This window comes from Trifolium pratense, linkage group LG4 (genome assembly GCF_020283565.1).
Source record: "Trifolium pratense cultivar HEN17-A07 linkage group LG4, ARS_RC_1.1, whole genome shotgun sequence".
In the NCBI taxonomy this organism is placed as follows: Eukaryota; Viridiplantae; Streptophyta; class Magnoliopsida; order Fabales; family Fabaceae; genus Trifolium; species Trifolium pratense.
The window spans coordinates 51959604-51984050 of NC_060062.1; the positions used below are offsets into that span (position 1 = coordinate 51959604).

The following is a 24447-nucleotide window of genomic DNA, read 5'->3' on the forward strand; positions in this document are numbered from 1 at the left end:
CATAATTGATCGATGCATAAATATTCAATTTGGTCCAATCAAGCATACACTTAAATAATTGACACTTCTCAAATTTTGTCTCTCTTCCTATATTATGAGTGCATTGCAGTGGAAATCTACCATTTATGTCATTGTTTTCAACATCAAAGACCAACAATAGAAGATATGAGAAATAAAAATTGTAAGTGGCGGTTGGAAGATAAAAAAGAAACCGAATGGAAGTTATAGATGTTTTTGTCATGGCATAAATGTAATTGTTGTGAAGGGTAATTTTGGAAGAAAAATAGGCTACACCAAAAGAAAAGTTTTGCCTTTATTATTGTTATAGATATAGATAATAATAATAATAATAATAATAATAAGGGTTACGTTAACTTGTGCCCTAAGGGCACATGTTAACCTACCTAAAAATATAAATATAGCATTTAATGATAGAAAAAATTTAATCTTTAGAGAATTGAATACACCACAAGTTCAATAAATTTTTTTCGCATTTATCTCCTTAACATGTGCCCTTAAGGGCACAAGTTAACATTCTCCTAATAATAATAGTACCATTAAGTCGGTCCTTCATTCCAATCGTAGAGTTGAGATCAGCTCCATTCCATTTGATCGACCGTAATAAATTCCAATACTAGAGTATGAGCAGAGTAATAAATTGAATTATTTTGGGGAACAATAAATAAGTGTATTTCTGAAACTTCAAAATTAAATTGGTAAAATTTAAGTTTTTTCCTTTATAATTTGGGACGGAGGGAGTACATGCAACACATCACAATACATTTGGTTAAAAATTTGGAGTAAATACAACGCATTTCTTTGACCAATTTTCCCTTATATTTTAGGACGGATGGAGTACATTCTTCCATAATTTTTTATCCTTTTAACTTTTTATTGTTTATCCCAAAACATTGGTTCTTTTAAGAAACCAAGGTACAATTGATTACTCCCTCCAGCCTCAAATATAAGCAAAAATGTATTTTTTAGATTCATTGAAAAACATTAACATATGTATTCGATCTGTATTATAGTCCAGAAATATCAATTATTCAATGAATATAAAATGTACAATTTTGCTTATAATTATGGTCAAAAGGAATGTTTTATCATTTGTACACTTACACAAAAAAACTTAACTTATTTTTTATCATTAAAGGAGTTTTCTCTTTCTTAACTGCCCTCTTTTGTACCAAAAAAAAAAAAAACTTAACTTATTTTTTAATCCATGTGCAAAACTTCAAAAGGAACAAAAATTATCTTTTTTAATGTAAACAAATAAATTTTAACTTTTCAAATTATTTCAAATATTTTAATAAAAAATTACACATTCAGACTTCATTCAAGTTAAAAAAAATATATTATGTTTGGATCACATTTGCTTAATTTAAAATTTTAGGTATTAAAAATGCTAAAAAAAAGAAGGAGGGAATGCATCGAAACAAATTAAATTTAATACATATAAACTCGTCGTTTTTCCTCTTTTTGAATGGACATGTAAATAACCTCATCTCATACTCAAATGGAGAATACAATTACCTACGGTTAAAAGTTATGACTTATGAGCTTCCATAAAGACTCTAGAAAATGCTCAGTTTTATTATATCGAGAGAACTCGAGTTTAATTTCTCATGGAAATAATTTTTTGTCAGAATTTACTTATCTCGCAGCTAAACTCTGGACTACCGAGCATCCTTTCTCTAAGAATCAGAGGGTTAATAAAAAAAATCAAAACAAAACAAAAAATAGAAGCTGAACATATATAAAGAAGAAGAGAAAACTTAATCTGAACCATCTGATTTCAATAAAAAAATAAAAAAAAAAGAAGAGAAAAATTAACGAGTGATTGGACTTAAGTAATAACTAGTAATAAACTTTAATTGAGGACAAATCATTTTAATAATTCCGAGTTCAAATTCTGACTAAAACAATTATTAACTAAATTTTACTTATTTTTCGGTCAAATTCTAAAATATCTAGACTTCTTTCCTCCAAATAGTGAAGACAACAAAAAAACAAAAATAGAAAAAAGAAGAGGATGTGAACCTATCTGTAACAAAGAATTATTTTGATTTGGAAGAACACTTGGAGGGTATATAACTTCCATTCGATGGACGAAACTTGAGGTGACAATTCAAATGACAATAATATTTAACAGAACCAAAAGGACCTATCCTCCATCTAGTCCTAGCAGCACCCTTAAAATCAAAACTAATCTCATTACTTTTCCGCGCTGCATCAACTTCATCCATTTGTTCAGGCGTTAACGGTATCGGTGATGATTGAACAACATATCGAAGATTGTTTGTACTATTTCTCGGCACATCGAACGAATCAGCAACGAGCACAGCAATTCCTTGACCTTGAAAGCTAAGACTAAATGTTATCTCAGAAAATTGTGCATGACCTTGAAAGCTAAGACTAAGTGTTGCAACTTTCAAATTCAAAATTCAAAAACACTAGCATTTACTCTAATCGTCGTAGTTCTTGCTACTGGTGCAAAGGTGTCAAGCTATAAGAAGCATGGACACCCTAATCTTAGGCACAATTCCGATGCTAATTCCATCAATGCTGCAGTTGGTGATGGAAGTAATTCCAATGGTGTAACTGATGTGGCTTCAACAAGCACTAATGTTGGTACTAACAATGGTATTACTTCTTGTACCAAAAAAAAAAAAAACAATGGTATTACTTCTTTGAAATGTAATAAAACACCAACGTAAGAATGTGAATTCTTCGGTACACATCTAATTTAATGTATATCGGTACACTTGCTGATGTTGATAATTGTGATAAGTTTACAAACCGTGTTTATTAATTTTTCTATATTAAATACTATTTGTGAACCTATTAGAATTGTACACATCAGCAGTGTACCAATACATATCCAAATAAGACGTGTACCGGAGTGTTGATCAGGTAAGAATTGACAAAGGTTAGAATGTAGGTCCATTTACATATAACTTAGATTCATAAAAAAAAAAACGTAAAAAAAATAGTTTTTTTAAAGAATAGTACAAAAAAAATGGCGAACATAAAAAATCTGACCCAACAACCTCGTCTTTTATATTATAAGCTTGTATACACAAGCAAATCCTAAACCCTAATTTGTTTTTCATGTTTTCCCTCCATTTATCTTGCAATTTTTATTAAAAAATAATACAATTTTGTCTTGACTAGGATTCAGACCCGCAACCCTTTAGTGCAAGGCAATATTTCTAACCATTATGACAAGTATACCAATTGTGATTAAAATTATGTGCAATAATTGATAAGCACCATCAATTTTAAAAGTATATCATATTAAAATTATTGTTGACTATATTATTCATCACGAAATATTTTTACGTCTTTCCTGATCAATGATTTTTTTTCTACCGGATCATAAATTTAGAGAATAATTATCATGTGAGATTTAGAAAGTTATTATCACGCGTGATTTGGAAAATTATATATATATATATATATATATATATATATATATATATATATATATATATATATATATATATATATATTCTCATACTATAACATCTTCAACAATATTGAAATCTATTAAAAAAAAAAACATCTTTCACATTTCAATGTCTCATGTTAACAACTTCACCACAATTTGACTTAATTTACTCAGAGGTGTGTATAAACTTTCATTCTGTTTTGTGATTTATTATCTTTTTTCCTGAAATCGATATTGTTTTAAAACTTTATGCTAACTTTATTTTTATATATATATATATATATATATATATATATATATATATATATATATATATATTTAAACAGGTCCTTTGAATCCCTATCCTTTATCTGATCGGGAGAAATTGGTTAATGAATTGCAAATTAGATATCGGACCTACTGCGTTGAGTTTTGCGTAACCGGATTTAGTATAGTTCCAAAAATTTTAATAGATTGTTTTTCACACCAAAATACTCAATTATTTATATTTAATTTTATTTTATATGTTATTTTTATTAAAACTAGTGGCCAAACGGGCACGTTCCGTGCCCGTTTGTGTGATCCGCAATTTCTATTTTGCTAACGTATATAAATTGTAAACAGTGGTTAATTATAAATTTGATTTTCATTTAAACTAATTTGTATATTTTTAGTTTCATTCAAAATAAAAATTGTAATTTACATGTGTTGGACAGTAGGTAAATACCAATTATTTAATAAGTTAACATGTGTAATTTGATTAGAAAAATACACTTAAAAAAAATCTCAAATAGATATGTAGTAGAGGAAGATAATTAAAGAATACATGATGATGAACTGTCAACGAATAAAAACTCTTAAATAGAAAATAAAAATTCTACACCAAAACTACCAACACTTCAATCATGATAAGATTATAACCGGTAGAGATGTACATCCATAGAAAGCAATGCGATCATCAATGATGCTGCTTAACAGGAAGGTCAAACATGAAATTTGAACCATTTTTGTTTTTCATTTCCCTGCATATATATTTTTTTATTAGTCGTTATGAATAAGACAAAGTTAATTTAAGAAGAATGAACTATAATTAGCACATCATATTGGCATGTTAATATGGGGTGAATATAATTGAATACCTTATAAAAATTCTTGTCAATTCTTCATATATCCCTTTATCAATGAATTTTTGACTTTTGAAAAACTACATTTTATATTGCAGAATGTTATAATTAAACGTGAGGCAGTATATGCGTGAAAAGAACAATATTAAAAGCTGATTTAAAAAACCTGATAAATAGATATTTCTTTTTTTAATTTAGTTGTAGCACCATGGCGGCTATCAGGATTTATCGGAGAATGGAGATTTCTGTAATACAGCCAAATGAGCATATATCAAATTTAATTAATTGGAAAACAATGTTATTCGTAGATGACATTGATTGAATGAAATACCTGCTTGTCTTTTGAGCTATTAGTACTTTTCTTATGATATTCCAAAGTTGTGTTTTATCTGTTACTATTGTCGATCCCCATCCAAGAGAGTACAATTTTAGACGATGAACCTGTTATTAAAAAAATGGGTTAGTAGGAAAATGATGATAATAATATTGTGATATTTAGTTCATATTTTTGACTTTATAATTACCTTGTTGTCAATTTTTTTTATCGAAGAAATGGATTGCTCATCCTTCCATATGTTCCATTTTTTTTCGAATTCTCCCTCCTAATTTTTTTGAAACATGTTATTGATAACAATATCTATATCTTCTATCTATACTAATAAATGAAATAAAAAAGTTTAAGTATATCTTACTTGAGTGTCAAAGTACATGTCAAAGCGTTTCCTTTTCATCTCTTCACATAACTGGAATATCTCAGTGTATGGTAGTTTGACTGTATAAGAAAAAAGGAAACCATAAAAACTTAGTTATTTGATAATTAAATATGTTGTAATCACACCAGTAATTTTTAATTGTAATGGTAATAAATGTGGGAGTAACTCATTGATTGCAAAAGTCAAATACCTATGATTGTGACAACAATATATCCCTAAAAACCACATTTTTGGTAAATTCCCCATCTTCACCTTCTAGCTTTCCTTCTTTAATCAACACTCTTGTCGCAGCTCGAGAGACACCTCTTGATAATGCGACATACAATTGACCATGACTAAAAACATGTCTTGGAAGATAGATTCCAACATTTGGAATTGTTTGTCCTTGTGATTTATTTATAGTGATTGCAAAACTTAGTTTGACGGGAAACTGCTTTCTAGTTAGCACAAAAGGAAGTCCTGCACCTTCTGTGGTTTGAAGCTTAATTCTGGGCAAAAAAGCTCTTTTTCCAGCATTGTGCCCTGTAAGTATTTCGACATCCAACAAATTCATATATAAACCACGACATAGCAACCTTGTCCCATTGCAAAGTCCATATTTGGGGTCTATATTTCGCAACAACATCAATGGAGCTCCCTTTTTAATTTTTAATATGTGCGGTGGTAAACTTCCAATAGCAATTGTGTTTAAGTATTCCTGCTGGTATAGATTATGTGTATCACCCTCAACCTCGTCAAATGACATCAAATTATGTTCATCTCCAGGGAACTGGTCAATAATTATGTCATTCAATTTTTGAACGTCATAATTTTTTGGAGTAATGATGGCTCTTTCTACCATATATGATGCATCCCATGCATGATTTTGTAATTGGGGAAATGTATGTTCTATAAGATTTTGAATTGAATTTTCACTCTCCCACGGTATTACAATTTCATTGGGTATCCTGACCATATTTTCTGACATGGTAGGTTCATTTCCATCTCCAATCCGCATAAGAAATTCTGCGAATTCATGATCATGCATTGATCGCATATTTTGGCGCAGATGTAGGATCTTTGTACTTGACCATAAATGAGACCTAACAATACTTGCAGAAATCATTTGTGCCTTGTTTCCCTTTGCAATAACAGGAAGCACTTGGCGAAAATCTCCTCCCATGATCATTACCTTTCCACCAAATGGAGCATTACAACTCATAACATCTTGTAAAGATCTGTCTAAGGCTTCTAAACAATATCTGTTTATCATGGGTGCCTCATCCCAAATGATTGCAGTTGCTCTTCTTATGAGTTTTGCAAGGTTGCTGTTCTTTCCTATTTTACAAAAGGATCGTGGCTCAATATCAAAAGGTATTCCAAATCTAGAGTGTGCAGTTCTTCCACCAGGCAATAATGTAGCAGCTATACCAGACGAAGCCGCTGCTAGGACAATTTCACCTCTACTTCTCAAAACGGCCATTATAGCTCGATAGAGGAATGTTTTACCTGTACCTCCAGGGCCATCAATGAAAAAAATCTGTGTTTGCTTTTGATTGATGACATTCATAATAGTATTGAAAGCAATCATCTGATCATTATTTAACTTTTCAACAGATTGAATGTCTTCATTTGGAATTTGGACTAACAATTCTTCCAGGATTGTGGTTGGTAATCCATCATTTTCAGTTGTGCCAAAAGTTATCGCAGGAAGATCGTAGTTTTCAATGAATTTTCCATGGAGTAGTAGTTGTTCCTTCAATTCTCTCAGTAATATATTAGTTAAGTTATCACCCACCAAAATTGTTATGGTTTGATAATCTTCCACCATATGGGGGTAAAACTCATTAAACAGACCTCTAACATCAGTTGGTTCACAAAAAATTAATACAGTAACAAACAACCTTCGTAGAGCATATGGCAATTGAATATTGCATGCAGTGACTAAGCAATCTCGAATACTGTTATCACACTCCAAATAGCCCCGACGCTCTGCTGCCTGTTTGAATGTGTGAAACGTTGTACCATTATATGTAAGAAGGCATTCCCAACTTGTTGGTCCTCTTAAATGAGACAACAATACACGTAAGTAGAATTTTTCTCCTTCTGAAGGGGATACTGTATAGATGCGACCAATAGCTTTTCGTGGATTTTGTCTTCGCCGCCATTTCTTTACTCCTTTTAGCCAACAATAATGCTCTGGAATCTCTCTGTACAAAAAATTTCTAGCATGTGGATCTACTTGGTTTAGTGCAAAGAATTCTGTTAGCATGGTTATTGAGTTGCGGTTATCATTAAGTACATCAACGATTCTTTGATGATTATAATACCGCACTTGATGATGATTTGGCAAGTGAATTTGTAGTCTTTCAACAGATGGATATAATTTGTACATGGTGAATTTAAAAATTTTCCACAACGCCTCTGGAGCACAGATCCATCTTGCATCAACATATTGCTGAACCTCGTCGATATTTTGACCTCTGTGAACTTCCATCGCAACACGATCTGGACCTTTGTAAACATATTTATACAAATACTTAATGCTCTTGATGCTGCTGCAAACTTCAACATTTATGTGACAGTCGTACTTTAACAACAACCATGGATTATAAGGAACAACCCATCTGTTATCAATAGACTTATTTCTATTTAGGTAGACTGGTTCACCAAATCGTCTTCTGTATTCAGGATATGAGTCATTTCCTTGACGTGTATGTTGTACGAAGTTTTTTGGGTATTTTTTTCTACATTGACCGTCTTTAATACATGGTGAATTATCATTGAGCATGCCGCATGGCCCATGGATCATGTGTTTTAGCACTGCCGCATGTAATTGTGGTTCACATTCAACTTTTGGTATTTCTGCTCTTACCACTCGATCATAATCTTCTGGTTCACGTAACTTGTCATCATTATCTAAGATCAAAAGCATATGCACATGCGGTAGTCCTCTTTTCTGAAATTCGGTTACGTACATATAACTTTTAACCTTTCCCAAAACTCCTTTTTTAATGACATCCTCCTTAAGTTGCTCAAATTTGGATCGGAAAATCCTTGTTAGCAAGTCAGGACGATCTTGCGGAGTTTGATGTGGGCCAAGTTCAGAAGTAATTTCAGACCAAGAAGGATTGCATGTCATTGTAAGGAAAATATCTGGCTTGCCATCCTTCAACACGATAGCCATACCATCTTGATATCTTTGTGCCATGTCTCGTTTACTGCCTATAAAAGACGATGGCAGTATTGTCCTTTGTCCGACATTATCTACAACCAAAAATTAAATATGTGAATAGTTATATGACGAAACTTACACCCCCTCTACATAATATTAAACAAAAAAATGTATATTTTATACCTCCATTATTTTCTCCATCGTGTAATGCATCTTGCAACCCCTGATATACTTCAGATCGAATATTAGCTTGATGTTGTCGAACCCACCTTAAAATTCCCGTCTCAATTTTGACATAATTATCTACGACGTATTGTTGTAAAAGTCGACCCGATTTTAAAAAAACAGATCGATCATTGGGACGAATCTACATTAAATGAAGTAACTATTTAGAAATTATTTAGACGCCAATATTTTTACAATTTATTATTGTTAGTAATTTTAATGTGTACCTGAAGCATGTAACTGTAGTATGCACGACATGTAAGACTTCCTCCAATATTGTTTTTTGTGTTGAGGTCCCAACCATACGTGCCAAAAGGGTACAATATAGGATATTGTAGAGGATCATAAAACCCCTTAGTTTCTTGAACCTTGGTTAGACTTCCATCGTAAGCTACGACATTTATATCTCTTCCACGTTCGATTGTGTCCTCGTCACATCCGACAACAATCGCTGCGACTTGAGAAGCAGATGGTAGATTATATTGTGGTTCATTTATTGGGCGTTCCTTTATAATAAACCTACATTGCTGAACATTTGGTTGTAGTGCAAGTTGCCTTAACTTAATCACAAAAGGATTACATTGATGGAGTATTTGTTGCAACCTATACACTACAACTTGATTTAGTTGAGGATTTTCCATCATCCTATTTTGAAGCTCATGTTCAGTATCATAAATGTATAACTGCAAGAAACGTGGCCTTGAACCTTGATTTGGATGGAAGCCTCCTATTTTGTGGTATAACGCCCCTTGAGCGCGAAATGTATATATTCCACGTCCAGTAGCGATTAGATTTTCATCAATATGAACACCAAGCGAAGTAAACGACAATACATGGTTGTAGCTTCTAATGTGTTGTCGAAAATGTCTTCCTTCAGCTGAGTTGTCTGAAAATAATTGTAGCAACTCTTCAGGAACAGGGACTTGTGTAAGTGTGACCTTTCCACCTCTGCAACACATATCTTGGGTTTCTTTGTAAAACAATGTTGCGTTGCAATGTGTACATCTTCTCGGAGTAGGTAACAGGGCTTTCGCCATGATGGTGTTGTTTTGAAAATTTCGAGCACAATTATGCGTGGCTCGAAAAATGTTTGGCATTTCTGAATTGTAAAAGTAATAACACGTTTATTATTAACAATTTATTTATTTCGACAGTTACTTAAATGTTATCAACAATTTATTTATTTTGAAAATTACTTAAATTTATAGTAAATTACTAATACACACTAATAGTTATTGATTAATATTTTAAATATTTGAGGTTGGAAAAAAAAAGTATTTTAGTTATGAGACATCAAATATGACTTGATTATTGGTAAATAAAATATGAACCGAATTCAATTAAAAATTAGAGATATATAAATTAATAATTGTACCTTGGTCGTCGAATGACAATGCAACATTAGTTGTACCAATTGAGAGGACATTCGGTATCGGGGAGTCTATAAAATTTCCATGAAATTCACTATATAAGTTTGTTGAATATGGATAACCAAAGGTTAAAAAAATATAATAATTACCACGCATAGTGTCATCAACGTTTGTTGTACTTGGGCCTGCTTCGTAGCTATGATTTCCTTGAAAATTTGTGAAATGAGAATTTTGATCTGAAAATGGAAATAAATAGTAAGTAGTTTAACTATGGGGAAAATAATTATTTGTTGAGTTAATTTCAAAAAAATCAGTTAACAAAATATGTTTTTGAGTCACTAACCAAATGTCATGTGGCTAGTATGTATAGTACTTGGTCCAGCTTCATGATCATGATTTCCATAATAACGTGTTGAAGCAAAATTGGTATTTGATAAGTCATGAAATGGCATCACAGGATCCACATTAGTAGCGGTTGTTGTTTGAACTTGTTTGCCTTTATCTTTTGCTTGTCTATAATTTGTTCTCCTTTTTTCAAGATGTTGTTGTCTTTGCTCTGTAGTCATTCTTTCTCTTCTGTCTCTTGCATTCTGTGTACGTCTTTGTCTTTGACGATCTCTTGATTCTTGACTACGGTTGGTCTCCATTTTTTATATTATATCTGTAAGAATGAAAGTAAAAATTACTTTATTAATTTCAATGAAAATAAACATTAAATTATATTTTCAAAACAAAGTGAGAGACTGGGATAATGAGTATGTTGTGTTGCAATAAAAGTGGTACTTTATTCTTGCAGGTAATTACTATAATATTTAATTATAGTGTTTTTTATTTGAATCTTTATTATTTTCTTATTTTGACTCTAACTTTGTCTTTGAAATTGATTGATACATTCTACTTTAAAATTTTGATCTCTATGTATCTTTTAATTTTAAAATTTTGCTTGATTTTGTGGCACAAAAAGTTGAAAATTAACATTTATATTTTTTTTTTGAAACAAAAGAATCACAGCTGTCATCATAATTCATAATTGTATAGAATAAGTTACACGTAAACATGACAGTACCTGAATTTCAAAATCCTTACACAAACTTCCTTCATCCTCTAATAACTATAGTAAATTAACTCAAACCATTACTTGCTATATAACTAATCAATTTTGCCAGAGGAGTAGATGAGTCTTGTGAACCAAAAGCATGCATAGAATCCAATAGTACCGGTTACCACAAAAAATGCATAAGAAGCTATAAGCATGTACCCAAAGTAAAATATCGCAGATACCAACTTTGTGATTTCAAGCTTGGTAAAGAAGTAGAATGTTGCAGATACCAAATTAACATTTATATTTAAGTTGAGATGTTGATGGCTTATTGATCATTCATAATACTTTGGTAAATATTCAAAGTGATCGAAATAGTGTTATTATTAGTGTGACAATATCTCTTTTCTCTTTTCGATGTCTCTCTAATATCTATTTTACTTATTTTTTCAATATTTCATCTCACTTTGGTCCTTAATTCCATATTTTTTTATTTCAAAAAGAATACTTTTTAATTTGGATTTTAATTTCGTTAAATTTTGTACTTTTAATTTTACACTCCTGAACTTTGGATTGGATGGAGAAGATATAATTCACCTCTAGAGTTATTAACCACATATTTGAAAATGATTTCATAAGCCTGAATAGCGTGGATCCTCGGGGGCTATTAGAGCAAAAGAACTAATAGTTTTAGGTGTATTGACTGCATCCTTCTTTTAATTACTTCGGATTAGTTTTAGGTGTATTGACTGCATCCTTTTGTATCATTATTAGTCCTCTAGTTATTGAACAGTAAGATTATGTAAGTGAAAGTGAAAGTGAAAGGAATATTTTATTCCAGACACCTACTAATTTATAAACCAACCACATATCCGAATAGTTTTAGGTGTATTGACTGCATCCTTCTTTTAATTACTTCGGATTAATTCACCTCTTCAATGATACAAAATTGTAGTGCATTATACAAAAAAGTGCATTATACAAAATAAGTAGCAATAAATAAACTGCACAATGAGGGTGCATATGGGTTGGTAATCTAAAGGCACTAACTATGTTTTTTTTTCTTTCGTCCAAACAAAATTAATTTCTTTTGTCAATGCAAACCATAAAATACTACTTATTTGCAAACAATTAACATTGTTCTATTACATCATATTTTTTATTTGCCTTTTTTTTTTAATTCAAAGTTTATTTTCCCTTTTTGTTTAGATGTGAATATGCATATGCATTTATATTAACAATTTTGCATTTAGTGACAAACCTGAATAGAGACAAACCAATACAATTATTGTGTAACATTCATCATCATCATACTATAAAACTCAAATTCTTAATAGAAAACATGAATGAATATGAAGAAGAAATGAAGAGTAGTTGGTTAATTTTGGAAGTTAGTAGAGAGTTGGTTTTATTAGAAGGGAGTTGGTTTTGGAAGTTAGAGTTTCAATAAGGGTATTTTGGGATTTTCAAAAAAAGGCTACACCAAAAGAGTTTCTATTCCCTTTATTAATGTTATAGATTATGAGACCGAGTATTGATATTAGGATTTTCACACACGACACAATTTTGCATGTAGTGAGTGATTTCTATTATATTTATATTTAGATTTAGATTGATACTTAACAAGGAATAAATAATATGCAATATTCGTCATTTCATAGAACATTGTTAAATGGAAAAAAACTCAAATTTCTTTTTTCCTAACATTTCTATTGTTCATTGATTTTATAGGGTGCAGTGATGCTTCCGAAGATGTTTTATGCTGATTTTTGACACGAAATTTATCGTTTCGCAACTTTGGTAGATCCGTTCGCGAATCAATTTGAAGTATTAGTCGAAAAAATTAACAATAATTTTTATTTAACGCATGCTGGTATGCTTTAAAAGATTTTTAAAAGAAAAAAATCATTGGACTTAAAAGTTACTTTTTTTTTTAACTAAACAAGCTAAAAAAAATTACTTTTTTTTATGTCTTTATGAACTTAAAAGTTTGTTCATGTTGAGGAGTATGGTTGATCGTATTACTGCAAATATATATCAAGGTGATATTTATGCAAATAGTAGTTGACTCCAGGTATATATCAATGTGACTATATTATTAATTATGAAAAAAATCACTGATTCACATTTGTTTCTTTTGCTAACAATGTATCCTAACCTTTCCGGATCAAAGAAGATTGTTTTCTAAATGGGTTTTGGGTGTTGGCGATGGAGAAATTGAAGATGACAACGATAATTTAGAACATGACATTCCATCAGATTTATTGATTCCAAATTCAGGTGATCCTCTTGCTGCTATCGTTGAAAGCACTTATCCCCAACTTTTACAAAACATGAACGATATATCGTATTTCAAAAATAGAGCTATACTAGCTCCTAAAAATTCAATAGTCAACGCAATAAATGATTATATGTTGGATTTAATTCCCGGTGAAGAAAAAATATATTTGAGTTATGATACTCCGCTCACACAAAATGTAGATGGTCAAAAAGTGGATGATGTTCATACTCCTGAATTTTTGAACACAATTTCTACGTTGGGACTGCCAAATCACAAGTTGAGACTTAAAGTTGGAGTTCTAGTTATGCTATTAAGGAATTTGAATAAAAAATTAGGATTATGCAATGGAACAAGACTTATTATTACGAGATTGGGAAAACGTGCTCTTGAAGGAAAAATTATTTCAGGAAGTAATATTGGTGATCAGGTTTTCATACCTAGATTTTCTCTCACACCATCTGACGTGAGAATTTCTTTTAAATTTCAACGGAGACAATTTCTTATAATGATTTCTTTTGAGGACTATTAATAAGAGTCAGAGACAATCTTTAAAACATGTTGGGATATATCTTCCGTCGTCAGTGTTTTCACATGGTCAGTTGTATCTTGCAATTTCAAGAGTTACTTCTAGAAAAAGATTAAAAATATTGATCATCGATGACGACGGTGAAGATACGACTAAGACTTCGAATGTGGTGTATAAGGAAGTCTTTCGAATATAACATAATTTTCTTTGTATGAATATTTATCCAAAATTATTGTTGAACTATCGTTTAATGTTACTCAACTTTTTTCATATACCTTACATTATTGAAATAATCTTATCTTATTTAATCATTATATATCTTACAGCTAATCAGACCCGTGCACCGCATGAGTCGATGTTCTACTTTCTAAAGGAGTCTTTCAAGGATTTTTCCTCCACTCTCATTCCCTCAATTTTATGGTGTATTAAGTGGTTAAAAATATAACAAAATTATAATGCTTGGTTTGGAAAAACAAATATAAACATTCTATAAAAAAAAAATATATAAATAAAGAACAACAACCCTCTAACTTCATCTTTATACTTCAATTTTTTTTTTTTACAATGCAAAATTTTCTTACAAATATATACCTCTTCCGGGATCGCTTGTTGAATTTATGGATGACCTTTGTATTTTGCTTTGAATTCTTGTACAATTTTTTGTGTCATGTAATAAGAACATAAATTTATAGAATTAGCTATAGATCTAAGTTTGACAAAATTATAACCGTTATTCTGACAAATTTTGAAATGTTTATTTTTTAGGACATTTCACAATGTTTATAACAAAATTTTGTAGTAATTTGTTATAAACATTGTGACATATTGTAGAAAATAAACATTTCAAAATTTGTCAAATTAGAATAACGGGTATAATTTTGTTAAACTGAAATCTATAACTAATTCTATAAATCTATGTTCTTATTACATGACACAGAAAATTGTACGAGAATTCAAAACAAAATACAAAGGTAATCCAAAAATTCAACAACCGATCCCGAAAAAGGTACATATTTGTAAGAAAATTTTGCATTATAAAAAAAAGAAGTTGAAGCATAAAGATGAATTTAGAGGGTTATTGTTTTTTTATTTAAGTCTCTTTGTTTATGTTTTTTTTTTAAAAAAAAATTATAGAATGTTTATATTAGTTTTTCCAAACCGCATTATAATTTTGTTATATTTTTAACCACTTAGTTACCATAAAACCAATTAATTCAAACAAAAAATAAGATTGAATTAACTCATTAAATTCAAAACATTAAAAAAAATAATAATAATATTAACTCAACAAAATGAAATCAAAAAATTCAAAATAAACTATAATAAAATTGGAGGAGGTGCATGTTGATCATCTTACCGGTATCTAATCAAAGAAATCACCGTTGGATATTTAAGTTGAACATTTCCAAAACAAATGATACATTAAAGCACAATAGATAAGACGATCAAATATGAGACAACGTTAATATTTCTCATTTGATCATCATGTATGGAATGACGACCCATGAACTCTATTTTCATACCTTGTCCCGTGGATCTGGTGGATACAAAACAACACAAGATTAAATAGGAGAAAATATGTCAGTAACAAAAATAGATCCAATAAATAAATGAAAAATAAGAACAATCGCCTTAAATTTTAAATATAAATAATAGTTACTTGAGTAGAATGAAATTTCAATAAATGTTAGAAATGTAATAGTTTATATATATGAATCATTGATAAAGAGATAGATAATAGTGAAAGATCTATTTACTGTTATAGGCGATTGCAAGATATATAACATCAAAAGAGAAGGAAAAATGAAAATTACAAATTTGGTGAAGCGTTGTCGGTATGTTTTCCAAGTGAACACGAGTGCGTATTTATAAGCAGTTCCCTAGATTAGGGTTTTGTGATAGGTTAAACTTTTTATTTTTTGAAGCGTGTTAGGTTAAACTTAAAAAAAAAAAATCTAAAATTTTCAATAAAAAAATCAGATGAAAAATTATATTTAACTCATCACATTTATAGTAATTTTTTGGCTTAACTACACATTTGGTCCCTTACGTTTATTTTAGGTTTCAATTTGGTCCCTTACGTTTAAAAAGTATCAATTTGGTCCCTTACGTTTATTTTATGTTTCAAGTTAGTCCTTTCCGTTAGTTTTGTCACTAACACCGTTTGAACAGTACACGTGTCAGCGTGTCCAAGTGCCACGTGTCAGTCCACATATGCAAATTGACTGCCACATGTGACAAAATTGACGGAAAGGACTAACTTGAAACCTAAAATAAACGTAAGGGACCAAATTGATACTTTTTAAACGTAAGGGACCAAATTGAAACCTAAAATAAACGTAAGGGACCAAATGTATAGTTAAGCCTAATTTTTTCTTCATGCTAAACAGTAAGTAAAATATCACATATTGTAATTTTTTTTATAAGCTAAGAGCATCTAGGTATCCAGGAGTGAGTAGACATGCATCCAACTAAGTTGAGACATTTAAACACTCGCATCGTATACCTATAGTTCATAATAATATTAATAATATGTAATTGAAATTATGACTATATCGTCGTATTCGATGTGTTCGAAAGCGAACTGCTCTAAACGGGCAAAACTAGACGGTTCCTATGGTGGATCTGGTGTAGCCGATGATGATGATGATGGTGAGCTAAAGTTCGATGGGGGGTACCTGCAAGAATGTTAGCACCACAATGTTCAAGTCAGTAATAGCTCAAGATTTTTTATTTTTTATAACCTAAGAAAGAGGTGCAGCAAAGTGCTACCACCTCAAAATATATATTGGGCTCGTTTGGCCCAACTTTTTTTAGAGCTTATGCAAACAGCTTATGCTATTTTTATATATTATTATAAGTTTGTCAAGGTAGTTTATGATAAAATAACTTATAAAATTACAATTTTCGCTAGTGTGAACTTATAAAATAACATAAAACCTAATTTATATTGCATAACCTGTTTGCATAAGCTCTAAAAAAAGCTGGGCCAAACGAGCCCATCATATTAAGAAACCAAGAGATATTAAAAAAATGAGGGGGGCAAGACCAAAACATCCAAGCTAAATAACAAACCTATAGCTAGGATTACCCAATCTATTATCATCAAAACAACTTAAGATTTGGGGAGGGAGGTCATACTATATGGTGAATCTATCTAAGGTAAGACCAATGTTCGCGAGACCATCAGCTCATTTGTTTCCTTCCCTATACACATGTGAAACCGCAAAATTTTTGTTTCTAACTAACTTAAGATAATTCTTCCAACGATTGTTTAAAGTCCAAGGCACTATAACAGAAGTCTTGAAGGCCATAACTACAAGAGAGGAATCAGTTTCCAGCCAAAGATTATTCCAATTTTTACTATCAGCTATTTCAATAGCTCTCATAACGCCACACAATTCTGGCATGAAAGCAGACTTTAAACTAATATTTTCAGCAAACCCACACAAAAAGTCAGCATTATGGTTTCTGAATATACCCCCACAAGATGAAGTAGAGATATTAGAAGTTCCATCTGTATTGCATTTAATCCAATTAAATGAGGGAGGTTGCCAAATGATATCTTTAATAACATGCGGCTTTGGAGGATGTAATGAGACATTTAAGCTAAGAATCATAAACTCTCTAATGGAAGAAGAAGAAACACAATCAGAGTTATTACCTGCAAGAGTAGTATTGGAAATGATCCAAGCAACTGCAGAATTTCAATGTGGAGCTTCGTTATTGAATCTGGGTAGATGAGAGTGTATGAAATGGGTAAAATGTGTATATCTCGAGGATGAGTGCATAGGCAATTTTTTTATTCAAAAGAAAATCAAATGAGAAATTGGTTTAGTTAACTTCCACAAAATTTCTTTTTAAGTATTTGAATATTTTCTTGTAAAAAAAGTATTTGAATATTTTGTTACAATTTTTATTTTAAATAAAGAAATTTAAAAAATTCTCTAAAATAAGAAGTTCTTTTAAATGTTAAGTAAGCTTATCATAAAAATTATTTTTGAGAGATATCTTCTAAACAAAATAAAAATCATTAAGTTAAAATCTCTAATTAACATGAATATCTAGATTATTGAATATCAAAACTACTCTTATAATTTATAATAAATGAGTTCAAAATGATTTTTAGTATGTTTTAATAAATTCTCTAATACAGATCTAAAGATCCCTTCAAACCTAACTACTAATTACTACTCCTTGTCCCAAAATATAAGGAAAAATTCGTCAAAGAAAGTTGATACATTTGGTTAAAAATTTGGAGTAAATACAACACCTTTCTTTGACCAATTTTCCCTTATATTTTAGGACGGATAGAGTACATTCTTCCACATTTTTTTATCCTTTTAACTTTTTATTGTTTATCCCAAAACATTGGTTCTTTTAAGAAACCAAGGTACAATTGATTACTCCCTCCAGCCTCAAATATAAGCAAAAATGTATTTTTTAGATTCATTGAAAAACATTAACATATGTATTCGATCTGTATTATAGTCCAGAAATATCAATTATTCAATGAATATAAAATGTACAATTTTGCTTATAATTATGGTCAAAAGGAATGTTTTATCATTTGTACACTTACACAAAAAAACTTAACTTATTTTTTATCATTAAAGGAGTTTTCTCTTTCTTAACTGCCCTCTTTTGTACTAAAAAAAAAAAAAAAAAACTTAACTTATTTTTTAATCCATGTGCAAAACTTCAAAAGGAACAAAAATTATCTTTTTTAATGTAAACAAATAAATTTTAACTTTTCAAATTATTTCAAATATTTTAATAAAAAATTACACATTCAGACTTCATTCAAGTTAAAAAAAATATATTATGTTTGGATCACATTTGCTTAATTTAAAATTTTAGGTATTAAAAATGCTAAAAAAAAGAAGGAGGGAATGCATCGAAACAAATTAAATTTAATACATATAAACTCGTCGTTTTTCCTCTTTTTGAATGGACATGTAAATAACCTCATCTCATACTCAAATGGAGAATACAATTACCTACGGTTAAAAGTTATGACTTATGAGCTTCCATAAAGACTCTAGAAAATGCTCAGTTTTATTATATCGAGAGAACTCGAGTTTAATTTCTCATGGAAACAATTTTTTGTCAGAATTTACTTATCTCGCAGCTAAACTCTGGACTACCGAGCATCCTTTCTCTAAGAATCAGAGGGTTAATAAAAAAAATCAAAACAAAACAAAAAATAGAAGCTGAACATATATAAAGAAGAAGAGAAAACTTAATCTGAACCATCTGATTTCAATAAAAAAATAAAAAAAAAAGAAGGGAAAAATTAACGAGTGATTGGACTTAAGTAATAACTAGTAATAAACTTTAATTGAGGACAAATCATTTTAATAATTCCGAGTTCAAATTCTGACTAAAACAATTATTAACTAAATTTTACTTATCTTTCGGTCAAATTCTAAAATATCTAGACTTCTTTCCTCCAAATAGTGAAGACAACAAAAAAACAAAAATAGAAAAAAGAAGAGGATGTGAACCTATCTGTAACAAAGAATTATTTTGATTTGGAGGAACACTTGGAGGGTATATAACTTCCATTCGATGGACGAAACTTGAGGTGACAATTCAAATGACAAGAATATTTAACAGAACCAAAAGGACCTATCCTCCATCTAGTCCTAGCAGCACCCTTAAAATCAAAACTAATCTCATTACTTTTCCGCGCCGCATCAACTTCATCCATTTGTTCAGGCGTTAACGGTATTGGTGATGATTGAACAACATATCGAAGATTGTTTGTACTATTTTTCGGCACATCGAACGAATCAGCAACGAGCACAGCAATTCCTTGACCTTGAAAGCTAAGACTAAATGTTATCTCAGAAAATTGTGCATGAGCTTTTGCATTTCCATTAATAGCAGTCACAACAATGCTTAATTGAGTTTGAAGTAAACCAGCATAATCATTTCTTAGAAGATCTAAATGAGCACTAGTGACACTGATTATAGGTATTCTTGGATGAATCATTATGTAACCAATGAACACTATAATGCCAATAATAATCACAGCTATAGCAAAAATTGTGCAGATTATAGCTGCTAACCAAACTAATGGATTAGTGTGGCCACCAGAACTCATTGCAAGTTTTCTCTTGAATACAGCCATATTGTGTAGAATAGTAGTAATTGTGACAATAAGGAAAACACATTGAAATTAAGGGACTAAAAAATATACTTAACTGATTTTGTTTTCAATTTTATGTTGTTGGAAAAGGGTACAAAGTTTTATTTAAGAATCTTACAGAGAATTTTATCTCTTTTGATTCTTATTGGTTTGAACGTTTGGTATCATGCTTTACTCAATTGTAAAGCATTTTATTATTTTAGCATATATATATATATATATATACTGTTGCACGTACAGTATAAGCTTCTTAACAACTAAGAATATTGGATGCTGTTTAAGATATAAAAAGTAAAAATACCAAACTTGCATCACTAAGGGTATAAAATTTAGCAAAAACTTGAGGATTTTGGTGTTTGAATTTCCTCCTAGCAAGATTCAGCAAGAAGCCTCAATAAATAAAGTTCTCAATAGAAGAATTGTGCATAGGCACAAGTATGGTACCCATACTCGGTACATGTACAGGTATGAAATACAGTCAATTTTAAATAAAAAATATACGGGTATATTATATAAAATATTTAAAAATACATTTTCGAATTAGTAACTACCATTACGTTTCAGAAATTTACTTTTTTTGTCCATCGTTTGCCTTGTTATCATCAAATTCGAGAGAATTGAAATGCAATAAAAAAATCAAAATACTTTCTCCTATGTTTTACCACTAGCACATTTAAAAATGAGTGCATAATGGTATGAACATGTACCGTATAGCAGTAACGTACCTAGTACATGTACTTCATTATTTTAGTAGTACTCATGCTTCAAAATTAATCACGAAAATTAGTGATACAAACTCATCGCTTAGAAAATAATATGAAATTTCCAAAACAAAACCAGCATTAAAGGATTAAAGTTGTGGAGAATCCAACATTGCTAAGTATGAAAACACAAAGTACAATAGCTTTTGTAAGTTTAGTTATCATGTGAGCCTATGACAGATTCCAAACCTCAAACTTAAGGTACTATCTGTCCAATACTTGAGAGAAAAACAACTTTAGAACTCACAATAGAAGTATGTTAGGCATCATCATATTAAAGGAAAAATAATTTACATGAACTGAAAAATGGAAAAAGGATTGTTGCACGTATTCTTCCTAGTACACAAAAGAACAGCTGTTTTTGCAGACATTAGAATTATAATTTATAAGTACAATACATTCTTGTAAAAGTAACTTCAAAACAAATCAATGATCGAGACAAGATAGAAACATTGAACACCTACCTATTTGAGAAACGGATCCCCCGTACCGAAAATTTTCTACAATGGAATCTCAGTCGGTTATTTATTTCTACTTCACACGGTCAAAATCATCAAGATGAAATTGAATGTTGAACGGTGGAAATTTCCACCAGACTCCGATCATTGAAAATCATAATTTGCCTATTTGCTGAAAGTTAATCAGTCCATCTAAAGCATATTATTATACCAGAAACCTACTTGGTTAAGGTAAAGTACAATATCTGTTGTTTTGTAACTACAGCTTAAATGGAAAACACTACACAGACATTTGATATGCTAGGGTGCAGGTTCAAAACTGCAACCTCCACTTCTCAACACTTACTGTGTGTGAGTTTCGCCACTGACTCTTTGAATCCAGATAAAAAAGAACAATCTTTGTCTTTTCATTTAAACAAACACTGAATACAGCAGAATTGCCCAACATAGGACATAAGGATAATTGACCCACAGTATGATACCATCTCAAAACAATCTTAATGTGTGAGTTGATACTAAAACTGAATCAAAACAAACTAAACAGTTAACCATCCCAAGTTGTTGGGTCAATTGAGCAAACAAGATACCTTATCTTCGGGATAATATGAATAGGTTCTGATGTATGTAAAATCACATGTTGATACAAAGAAAGTGAGTAAAAACAGTCTGCAGCAAACATAAGTGTTATACTCACAGAAATTTAAAGCTTAGAGGCATAAGTTTAAAAAAATATGAAATAGACACAAATAAGTGTTATACTACACTGTTATGCCAAACTTTCGCATGCAGTTTTGGTTTTAAACCAAACTTTGCCCACCCCTATACTACAGCAGATACTGTCAATTTGGATTTCCTTAAAAGCTAGCTGTGAAAGGACTAGAACCAGGTGACTGAAGTACTCTCAAATGTAGGGATGACAATGGGGGGTATGGGTAGGGTACTATAGTACCCATCCCCATACCCGCAGTTTGAAAAAATACCCGTACCCATCCCCATACCCTATGGGTACATAAGTACCCATACCCGTACATGTTACCCGCATTTTTCCTAAAAATAAATCGATCAATTATGAAATATCATATAATTTTAATATAATTAATTTTTTTAAAAAAATTTAATATTGACTCATGAAAATTATAAACAAAATTTTTACTAACCTCATGTTAAAGTTCATTTCTTTGTTGACATATTCACATTATATTTGTATTATAAATAAACATTTTTATTAAAAATGTATAATAGTTTAATAGTGTTGTATTTTTTTAAATTCATATACATATGTTATTATATAACAATATATATAAAATAAACAAATATATATTACGTGGGTATGGGCCAGGGTGGGTACTAAGGTACCCGCACCCATACCCGTTAATTTTTGTGGGTAATTACCCATACCCATGCCCGTACCCAAAATGCGGTTTTTACCCTACCCGTTATGGGTAATTTTTTTCAAAAGCATGTTATACTACCCAATGTGAGACTTGGGCAACCTATAAAACCAAATTCCTAACATAGCACCACTTTCGAATAAGACGACACAGGAGCTACACTTTGATATTTGACTAGTAGCTATCACTAGTTGGTTTAGCTGGTAAGTAAGTACCATAGCAATTTGCTTGACATGCTTAGGTGTGATTCCTGCAAACAGCAATCCTAATTGGTAGGCTATATATAATTTACTACGATAGCTCCCGCTAATGCTTATGGCTTTTCCAGGACTGGGAGTTCGGTAGCTTAAGGATTAGGACTTTATTCCTAACCGTCTTAGAATTTTATTCCTAACCGTAAAAAACTGACTTGAAATGTATTGTTTCCTCTTCTGAGCATACAGTGTAAATTGGCTCAGTATGGAAAAAAGATGAATTACTGATGACAGTGATCAGTTGTCAACCAAAAATATCTAAAAAAGCTATAAACACTTGACTTGTAGCACATTCGTGGCACCAGTGCACAAAAGTGAAATGTATCACATTCCTTGTAACAAATTATTGTGCACCAGTGAAAAATAAAATAACTACAACCATATTCCAAACAGCAACATGTCTGTTTCATCATCTATTGGATTTGGATGGGTGGCGGTTGGCAAGGAAACTTCCAAATCAACCTCTACCGATATGATTTGTCTTTCACAACTTAGAGTTATTCATGGCTAAGTTTTTATAAACAAATACCTTCCTTTCCAAATCCACTAAATGATTTCAAACATTTCAGGCAATGAGACTTTTCATAACCTTTTTTGCCTCCATCCCGTTCACAGCTCTACCTGACTTCCACCTCATGTTCCTAAACATGAGTAACATCAATTATATTATATCAGAAGTGTTAAGAGTCTCACATCGGTTGAGAGATGACCTGACTAAATGTTTATAAACTAGAGGCAATCCTCACCTTACAAGCCGGTTTTGTAAGGATGAGTTAGGCCCAAAACTCAATTCTAAGATGGTATCAGAGCCTCTCCACGATCCGCTGGGCCACTTGTTATCAGGTTTCCGCTATCGGGCCACCCACCGTTTATATACACGCACCAAGCCCAATAGTGCTGGGCGTGAGGGGGTGTGTTAAGAGTCTCACATCGGTTGAGAGATGGCCTGACTAAGTGTTTATATACTAGAGGCAATCCTCACCTTACAAGCCGGTTTTGTAAGGATGAGTTAGGTCCAAAACTCAATTCTAAGAAGAAGTACTCTGATAGCTATCTGGAGTTAGCCAGTGAGGTATATAGTTTACAAAATGTATAGCTCACAATTCTTCTACAATCTCATTATTTCTCTCGGCATTCCAAGATCAATGAGAATAATTTACCTGGATTTTACTCCTTTTAAAGATGCCCTTTTTATCAACTATTTTCTTTCAATGTGGAGCTTCGATTCCCTGCATGACCAGCAGTGGACATCTCGACCGTGACCTGAGTGGCTTGATAGTGGATGACCCAAAGGATCTTACACAGGATCTGATACTATATTAAAGAGGGTTGGATCTCACTCCCAAAGAGCTATCTTTGAGCTATTTATGGTGGATGGTCTCATGGATAGGCTGTGATGCCATTTCAGGTTATTTGGGATCTATGTAGTCAATGACAAATGGCGTAGTGTAGCTGACGAGTCACCAAATGCTATAGTGGTGCGGCTGCTAAGACTAAGTCTAGGGGAGAGACATAAAAACAGGGGTGAAAAAGAGATTTGGTTGCGCATAGAACAGGTGAGAAC

At 31.2% G+C, this 24447-nt stretch overlaps 2 protein-coding genes and 1 long non-coding RNA gene across 3 annotated transcripts; all 3 read right to left on the reverse strand.

Annotated features, from left to right (window-relative positions):
* Positions 1-4391: 4391 nt before the first annotated feature.
* On the reverse strand, positions 4392-10666 carry LOC123922876. The gene is made up of 11 exons (XM_045975548.1): positions 10363-10666; positions 10169-10255; positions 8877-9748; positions 8608-8791; positions 5523-8516; positions 5250-5329; positions 5082-5159; positions 4889-4998; positions 4724-4802; positions 4573-4637; positions 4392-4455 (listed from the first exon to the last, which is right to left on the reverse strand). The coding sequence occupies exons 1-11, from the start codon at positions 10664-10666 to the stop codon at positions 4392-4394; spliced, it is 4917 nt and encodes a 1638-aa protein (XP_045831504.1).
* Positions 10667-19203: 8537 nt separating this feature from the next.
* LOC123881470 lies at positions 19204-20097 on the reverse strand. Its single transcript, XM_045930166.1, has one exon. The coding sequence runs from the start codon at positions 19999-20001 to the stop codon at positions 19390-19392; it is 612 nt and encodes a 203-aa protein (XP_045786122.1). The 5' UTR covers positions 20002-20097; the 3' UTR covers positions 19204-19389.
* Positions 20098-20642: 545 nt separating this feature from the next.
* On the reverse strand, positions 20643-22226 carry LOC123881471. Its single transcript, XR_006799469.1, has 2 exons — positions 21826-22226; positions 20643-21759 (listed from the first exon to the last, which is right to left on the reverse strand). It is a non-coding gene; the product is annotated as an uncharacterized LOC123881471 (long non-coding RNA).
* Between the last annotated feature and the right edge of the window lie 2221 nt (positions 22227-24447).

Excerpts from the sequence above, each read along its gene's own strand:
- LOC123881470 (XM_045930166.1), bottom strand. The coding sequence starts at position 20,001 with ATGGCTGTATTCAAGAGAAAACTTGCAATGAGTTCTGGTGGCCACACT.
- LOC123922876 (XM_045975548.1), bottom strand. The coding sequence starts at position 10,666 with ATGGAGACCAACCGTAGTCAAGAATCAAGAGATCGTCAAAGACAAAGA. Across the intron at positions 10,256-10,362 it reads TACTAGCCACATGACATTTG|ATCAAAATTCTCATTTCACA; the intron begins GTTAGTGACTCA and ends TTCCATTTTCAG. Across the intron at positions 8,517-8,607 it reads CGATGGAGAAAATAATGGAG|ATAATGTCGGACAAAGGACA; the intron begins GTATAAAATATA and ends TTTTGGTTGTAG.